The 8,640-nt window shown below is 41.6% G+C and overlaps 1 protein-coding gene across 1 annotated transcript; it reads right to left on the bottom strand.

The window, feature by feature from the left end:
- Positions 1-1,599: 1,599 nt before the first annotated feature.
- On the bottom strand, positions 1,600-2,538 carry LOC101664619 (olfactory receptor 2AG1). Its single transcript, XM_013008260.2, has one exon. It carries the CDS (start codon positions 2,527-2,529, stop codon positions 1,600-1,602), a length of 930 nt encoding a protein of 309 aa, XP_012863714.1. The 5' UTR covers positions 2,530-2,538.
- Between the last annotated feature and the right edge of the window lie 6,102 nt (positions 2,539-8,640).

Below are 8,640 nucleotides of genomic sequence, written 5' to 3' on the forward strand. Positions count from 1 at the left end.
AATTTTTAAAATAGAAAGTGAGAGAGAAGGAAAAGAAAATGTTAGCCAGGTTTCACAAATAATATATCCCCAATAGTGTAATCAAGTTAACCATGTTCTTTTAAAAGCAATTAAACTACACTCCCAGCTTTTGTTTAAGCATTCTCAGACTTACAAGCAAACTAATAGTCGATTTATTATGCTGTATATGCGTACTCATACACCCCCACACACCAAGCATATGAATATTTTGCAACTGTTGTTATGTTTCAAGACAACCTGAAATAAAGAAACACACACTTTGTTGTCTTTGTATCTGTTAAAATTATTATTAAGAAGAGATAATTCTAATGGTCTGTCATATACCTTGTTTATTGGACAGTTTCAATAACTACTCATTTTAGTAAGATATGAAATTTAGGCAGTAAAAAATATCCCCATGCTTCTTCTTTTCTTTGGCGCTGCCTATGGAGGAGGCAGCCATCTCCCACTGGCACCATGGTTGCCCTCAGAGCCCTAGTGAAGACTAAAATTGTCAAAAAGAGGACCAAGATGTTCATCCTGCACCAATCTGACTGCTTTGCCAAGATTAAGAGTAACTGGTGTAAGTCCATAGGCCTTGACAACAGAGTGCGGAGAAGAATCAAGGGCCAGATGTTGATGCCCAGCATTGATTATGGAAACAACAAGAAAACTAAACACAGGGTGCCCAGTGGCTTCCGCAGTTCCTGGTCCACAACATCAACAAGCCAGAAGTGCTGCTGATGTACAAGTCTTACTGTGCAGAGATTGCTCAAAAAATTTTCCAAGAATCTCAAAATTATTGTATAAAAAGCAGCCCAACTGACAATCAGAGTTACCAATCCCAAGGCCAGGCTACACAGCAAAGAAAATGAATAGATGGCCCAGCTGTGAGTTTTATTTGTGATAAATAAAACCATAAATGGGAAAAAAAATCTCCATGTCAAAAACAAACAAGCATGAATGACAATAATGAAAGCAGCCCCAAAATAAAATAAAATAAGTGATCAAACAAAGCCAATTGTTAAGAGTTTATTATGTGCTCGCTTACATGCTCCTGAGGGAAAGCTGGTTGTGGAATGGCAGCTGTTTGAAAGACTGAAAGAAATTTGAACAATTAGCAAACGAATGAAAGCTACTAGTAGTTGGAACATGAGAGCAGGTTGTTTCTCTGATTTTTAACTAAGTTTTGTGCAAATCTCAAGAACCATCTTGAAATTTGGGCCTTGCTTCAGCCACCCACTTGAACCTTTCTTTTCTCTGACTCTTATGCTCATCCACTCTGGACTCGCACAGTCAGGACTCATAGACCAAGAAGGGATAGTCCCTAACCTTGCTTAACTAAGTATCTACCTAGGATAAAAGAAAGCAAATTTTAAATAGAGTATTAAACATGATCTATAGAGTACTTCATGGAGAGAAGAATGAAGAGACCATTCACTACATGCAATTACATTTATAATTTCTTTACTCTTCTACAAAATGTACACTCTGCACTGTTATCAAGAATGCATTATTCACAGAAGAGATCCTTGAGTCTTAGCGAAGGAACGGTAAGATATGAGCCAGGAGTCCTCTCTAGAGAGTGGAATGTGTCACCTACATGTATTTTCCTATAACCTTCCTCAGGGCCCCCATGACTTCCTTATTCCTCAGACTGTAGATGAGGGGGTTTAGGGCTGGGGTGACTATCGTGTAGAAAACAGAGATGATGTTGTCTTGTTTGGGGTTGTGGAAGGAACTGGGCAAGATGTACATGAATGTAGCAGCACCATAGAACATCCCAACTACAGTAAGGTGGGAAGAGCACGTGAGCAGGGCTTTCTTCCTTCCCTCATTGGATGACATGTGGAGCACAGTAAATAAAATTAATGAGTAGGAGGCAAGGATAGCAGCAAGAGGGGGCATCAGGAAGGTCACACCCATCACATACACCATGAGCTCATATTTGGAAGTATCAACACAGGCCAACTTCAGCAGAGGTGGGATCTCACAGAGCAGGTGCCTGATTGTCCTAGCTTTGCAGAATGGATAGCTCATGGTATACATGGTATATACTAGAGCACTCAAGGATGCCAAGATCCAGGAAGTGGCCACCATGAGCCAGCAGATCCTGGGCCTCATGAGAACCATGTAGTTCAGAGGATGGCAAATGGCCACATACCTGTCATAGGCCATGAAGGCCAGCAGGAGGTCCTCCGCACCACCCAGTGTCAGGGCCAGGAACATCTGAAGGGCACAGCCTCCAAAGGAGATGGTGTTTTCCTGGCGAAGAAAATCCACCAGGGCCTTGGGGGAGACAACAGTTGTGAAGAGGAGATCCATGAGGGAGAGCTGCCCAAGCAGCAGGTACATAGGCACATGGAGTCGGGCATCCACTGTGATCACCAGGAGTAACAGGCCATTGCTGGTCAGTGCCACAATATACAGGGCTGTGACCGTGGCGCAGAGCAGTTCAGGAGAGCCACTGTCCTTCAGGATGCCCATCAAGATGAAGCCACTTCCCAGGGTGGAGTTCCAGAGCTCCATTCTGTGTGGTTTCTTTACCTAGAATTAGACAAATTCTCCATGACTTCATGCTTAGATATTCCCTTAGTTTTCTAACATCAGAGGGCCCTGAGAGATCGCAGAAATAAATGCAAAGAAGTGCTTCCCTTCTGACTTTATCTGACTTCACCTTGTGATTTATGACTCTTAATTGTATAAAGACCTATGTAAGTATGTAATAGACATCATCTTGCTAAGTGTATTAGCTAAATATCTTTCCAGAAAGATTAAATAATTTCTAACTACACACTTCATATATATATACAGGTCATCCTTGACTTTTGACTAGGTTCTATTCTGACAAGTCCATCTTAATTTGTTCTGCTGTAAGACAAATATTCATATTCTTTCTTTTTTTCATGTTCAGTGTTAGCCCCCTTTGCTACAGGTATTTTTATAAATCCTATCTTTATTTGTTTCTAGGGTTTTCATAAAAATCATCATATCAGCAAATTACATACTGCAATATTGAATGTAGTATATTACTAAATTAAATGTACAAAATGTTAACAAGCTGATGGTAATTCACATAGATCATAAATCAGGGACAATCTTTATTGAAGTTTGAACTCTGTTTTAAAAGAGAAACTACTCCCAAATACAGAAATTTCATTTCAAAAGAGCACGTGTAACTCTCCCAAACCTGATAGCTAGGTGCCCATCTTTCTTTCTTCTCCTGACCAATTCCAACTTTCCCGTCAGCCTGAGAGAAAGGGAGTCAGGGCTTTGTGAAACCAGGCTGTGATGATGTATTTCCGGTGGCACTACACTTAGAATTAACCTTTAAGTTATTGAGTGTTAATATTATGTGGCCACTTTGCTAAGTTGCGGTGCCAAGTTGTTTGGTCACATGCTAGTCTAGTCTAAATGTTGCTGTGAGGTATTTAGTTCATGTGATCAACGTTTACCTACCAGTTGACCTTAAGCAGTAATGGAGGTGATTACCCTCAATGATTGAGTGGCCATTATCTACTCTGGTGAAGGCCTTAAGAACAACACCTGAGATTCTCAAAGGTAGAAGGAATTCAGATTCATGTCTATAACATAGATAACCTGCTGGAGTTTCTAGCTGCTGTCTGGCCTAAGCATTTCAACACAAGGCTATAAGAGTTTCTACTCTGTTCTTTGATCTACAGAGTTCGAACCTGCTAGCCCCTGCAGTTAAGAGCCCTGGTGGTACATTGCTTATGCGTTGGACTGTGATCTGCATGGTTGGCAGTTCAAACCCCCCCAGCAGACCCTTGGGAGAAACATTGAGCTTTCTACTCCCCTAAAATTACAGTCTCAGAAATCCACATCCGGTCTCTGAGTCAACATTCTCAATGGCAGAGAGCCCCTACAATTAATTACATGAACCGTAATTTAGAAATAAACTTTTTTTAGATTATAGATTTCATGTATTTATTTCTGTTTCTCTGAAGATCCTTAGCTAATAGAAAAATCAGTGAAAAGTACATCTTTGTTTATTAGCAAGTTAGCAGGAAGATCAGGGTGCTTGAGTTCAGGAGAAATAGTGAAAGGCGTGGACAACAAAAGAGCATGTGTTGTAATCAGGCTCAGTGGTCCTACCTTCACTCGCCTGCCTCGGGCCAAATCGTCACTCTCCCTTCTGCAGAGCCAGAGCTTCCACACTGGATTGAAGAGATACAGAGACAGGGAAAAGCTCCCTTGGGTGTGATGCTTTCTGCATGTGGGGTCCCATTCTCTTCCAGCAGTGACAAGGACCTCAAAAGGACAAAAGTCACTCACAGATAAAGCCAACTCTGAATACCTGCTTAAAGAATTTGGAAAGAAATCATCTTTCTGTAAAACATTTCCTCATAGCATGGGTTACATACTTTGACATTTCATAGGGAGTGTCCAAACATATCACTGTCATATCACCTGCTGTTAGGGGGCCCTTTGAGGGTAAAAATTCATCATCAGATAGGTGCAAAAATGCCTTGCCTTATATTAGGGAACAAAGATGGTATGTGGAACCAAAAGCATAGGTGTGTGGTAGACAGAACAATATCATTTTTAGGATGTTCATTTAGAATTTACTTATCAATTCAACACTCTTAGAGACTTCCTTTCTGCCTGCAAGGCAGAAAATATCCTACCTTAAGTGATACGAAGCCCAGATGCCAGACCACTCAGGCTGTCCTGTGAGTTGTTTGGGGAACAAGAATATCCCAAAAGAATTGGGAGAGGAAGATGCGGCTTTTTCGGTAATATCCAATAGGTTCAAGTGTTTATGTGTTTCTGCTGAGCTTAGGTGTTATGCTCTCTTCTACTCCTTCTATTCTGAAAGTCTTCTTTAGTGATGGCAGTGGTGCCAGACAGGCAGCTAACAGAGTTCGTGGGTAGTTTCCTATATTGCAAGATGATGACTTTCTTGTTCATACACCTGTGAAGAATTGGGAGAGACTGCTTCTGTCACAGTCTCGCAGGGTACGAGCCCCCTACTTCTGGACCAGATATCAGGTTGAGCCACTGAGTGCATGTGCACAGACTGCCATTTACTCTGCTGTGTCTGAAAGTGAAGATAAGAATAGCGGGAAATACATATAAGAAGAACGGTTCCAAGGAGACTGGGAAGTCGTTAACCTCTCTATCCCTGGAGCCAACAGTGAGCTAGGAGTATCTTGGGGTTTATTGTACAGTGCCCTTATCCTATGACCGCCTCCTTCTGCTGTTTTCCCTTATGTTCAGAGGGATTGATCCTCTAAGCTGAAAAAGTCTCCCCTGGAAATGCTGGCCCAGGAAACGGGGTGTTAATGAATCCTCTTGGGCACGTTTCTTGACCTGCAACCTCCGTACTATCCTCTCACTAAATGAGCTCTGAAACCCTGGGCTGTGATTCCACCCTAAGGGAAACTTGGACAGCCTGGTTCTACATTACTAATTGAATACACAGTATCAAGCCCCAAAAGCCAGGGCCCCTTGTGCAACTGCTCCTCTGACCCATTCTTAAAGAATGTTCCATAGCATCTGTGGAATACTAATACCTGCTTCCCCTTGAGCCTCTTGACCCTCGGCATGACTCATTCAGTACAGTCTATAACTACCAAACCATCCCTTTCTTGAACATTCACAGCCCAAGGAGGCTCAATAAGTGTACATGTGTCTTGGTTACTATTCTTAGCCACTTGTGACTTCAATGATGCTTGAAGAGAGAGTGGACAACATTCCAAATATTAAGCAATAGACATAAAAAAAATTCTGCATGCTTCTAAAACTAGAATGCCAACGGTTTTTTAAAAGTCTCTTAAATGCGTCAAGAGATAAAAGACAGTTTACTAAATAAAGACAATTAGAGGGAGTGAAGTTTTCAACAACAGCAATAGGAAAAGAGAGAAATATCCTCAAAAGAAGGAGGAAATACAACTCCACACCTAGCACTCTCTGCACAGGTAGGGCATCATGCAAGAGTTAGGATAAATTAAAATAAAAACTAAAAGCATATTATGTTTCAGATTCACCCAGGCTCTCAAGTACACTGTAGTTCCCATGAATTACCAAGTAATATGTATTTGTATAGATACATCATTGTTTACTCATCTATTTCCTGATGGAAGTGCATTTGTTGTTCTGCTTCACACAGCACTCTATTTTTCATCTAGGATCTATCGTAAGACCACCCTTTTTTGGTCTAGATTGTTAGCAATAGTGAGATTGACCACCGGAGTTCAGATTGGAAGAGTCTTTTATTAGCTGGCCAGCGCCTGCCTCCACTCGATGCAGGAGCTTAAGAGAGCAGCCTTTAGCACAGATGGGGCTGGGTTTTTCTACTCTACGCAAAAGCGGCCAGTTGAGCATTTTTAGCACAGATGCTGCTTTACCGGGTTGGGGGATTTCCTCCTCTTGCAGGCCTCACTTATCTGTTCCTGGTTTGGCAGTCTTGTCTCAGGATGTCTTATGTCCTGCTGCGGTATCTGGTGTTCTGTTGAGACATCTGCTTTGTTAGTAATTTTCCAGCAAGACCGGCCTGTTATATGGTAAGTTACGGACAATATTTACAGAAGCAAAATTGCCTTAGTTAGGCAAGAGTTGGACTCTTACTATAACTCATGGCAACGGCCACACAGAATTCACAAACAATGCAATCAGTATCTTCCTCTGCCTTCTTATCCAGACCCATCAGAGAAAAGTTATTTGGTGGGAGTTTCAGAAACTATGGCAATAAGAGCTGTAGTAACACGATCTGGTAGGTTTTGTTTTTTTCTAGTTCTTGTTGATTTTGGAAAAGCTAATATAGTACATGAATGTTCAGGCTTTTGAGTGAAAGGCACACCAATGGTGCTTCCAGATAAACATTGGGTTGTAAGCTACAAGGTCGGTGATTCGTACCCACTAGCGACTCTGTTGGAGAAAGTTAAGGCCAGCTATTCCTTTCGGGATTTACTTCCTCAGGAGGTGGTGCTGACAAACCAGGGACAAGGGAGCAACACATGATCCAAAATTGGTGGCAAGGAGGGTGTCAGAGGCCTGGTGGGGATTCAGCAAGAGCAGTGTAACTGAGAGAAATGACTGAAATCCAAATGAAGGCTTAGCATGATAGTGGGACAAGAGGAAAGTAAAAGGAAATGGAGGAAAGAACTAGGGGGCAAAGGGAATTTATAGAGGTCTAAATAAAGGCATGTACATATGTAAATATATTTATATAGGATGATGGGGAAATAGATCTATGTGCATATATACGTATAGGTTTAGTATTAAGGCAGCAGGTGGACTTTGGACCTCCACTCAAGTACTTACTCAATGCATGAACACTTTATTCTATTAAATTGGCATTCCACGATGCACACGTTCCTGACACTTTCGCTGAAGACAAAGTGGGTGCATAAGCAAATGTGGTGAAGAAAGCTGATGGTGCCCAGCTATCCAAAAATATAGCGTCTGGGGTCTTAATGGCTTGCAGTAAACAAGCAGGCAACTAGGTCAGAAGCAACAAAGCCCACATGGAAGAAGCACACCAGCCTGTGTGGTCATGAGGTGTCGAAGGGATCAGGTAGCAGGCATCAAAGTACAAAAATCATATCATTGTAAATAAGGGGGAGTGCAGAGCGGAGACCCAAAGCCCATCTATAGGCAACTGGACACTCCCTTACAGAAGGGTCACTGGGAGGAGATGAGCCAGTCAGGATGCAGTGTAGCAACGATGAAGCGTACAACTTTTCTCTAGTTTTTAAAGCCCCCCCCCCGCAACTATCATGATCCAATTTCTACCTTATAAATCTGGCTAGATCAGAAGATGTACACTGGTACATGTAGGAACTGGAAACACAGGGAATCCAGGACAGATGAGCCCTTCAGGACCAGTGGTGAGAGTGGCAATACCGGGAGGGTGGAGGGAAGGTGGCGTAGAAAGGGGGAACCAATTACAAGGATCTACATGTAACCTCCTCCCTGGGAAATGGACAAAATAAAAGTGGGTGAAGGGAGACATCAGACTAAGATATGACAAAATAATAATAATATATAAATTATCAAGAGTTCATGAGGGAGGGTGGAGTGGGGAGGAAGGGGGAAAAATTAGGAACTGATGCCAGGGGCTTAAGTAGAGAGCAAATGTTTTGAGAATGATGAGGGCAACAAATGTACGAATGTTTTGACACAATAGATGCATGTATAGATTGTGATAAGAGTTGTACGAGCCCCAATAGAATGGTTTTTTAAAAAAAATGTACTTTCTCTATTCCCAAATGTTTAGGAAGTGCCATATCACTATCCCACCAACAGTGTCTGAGGATTCCAGTATCTTATCCCCCTTTCCAGCCTTTGTTGTGTTCTGTTATTTGTGTTTGTTTGTTTTTAAATGTTGATGTCAATGCTAGGGAAAGGTAGTGCCTCATCGTTGTTTTGATTTGCATGTCTTAAATTGCTCATAGTGGAGAATATTTCTTCACATGTTCATTGGCTACCTGAATGTCTTCTTAGATGAGTATCAGCTGATATTCACCACCATTTTAATTAGATTAGTCATGTTTTTTATTGATGAGATATTGAAATTTTCTATTGGTTTTAGAAACTAATTCCTTGGCTGGTATGTCATTGCCAAAAAAATGTTCTCAGTCTGTGGGTTCTCTCTCTCTCTTTTTTTTTTTTTTT

This window comes from Echinops telfairi, unplaced genomic scaffold, assembly GCF_000313985.2.
Source record: "Echinops telfairi isolate 266 unplaced genomic scaffold, ASM31398v2 ScPeMD7_60;HRSCAF=208, whole genome shotgun sequence".
Taxonomy (NCBI): domain Eukaryota; kingdom Metazoa; phylum Chordata; class Mammalia; order Afrosoricida; family Tenrecidae; genus Echinops; species Echinops telfairi.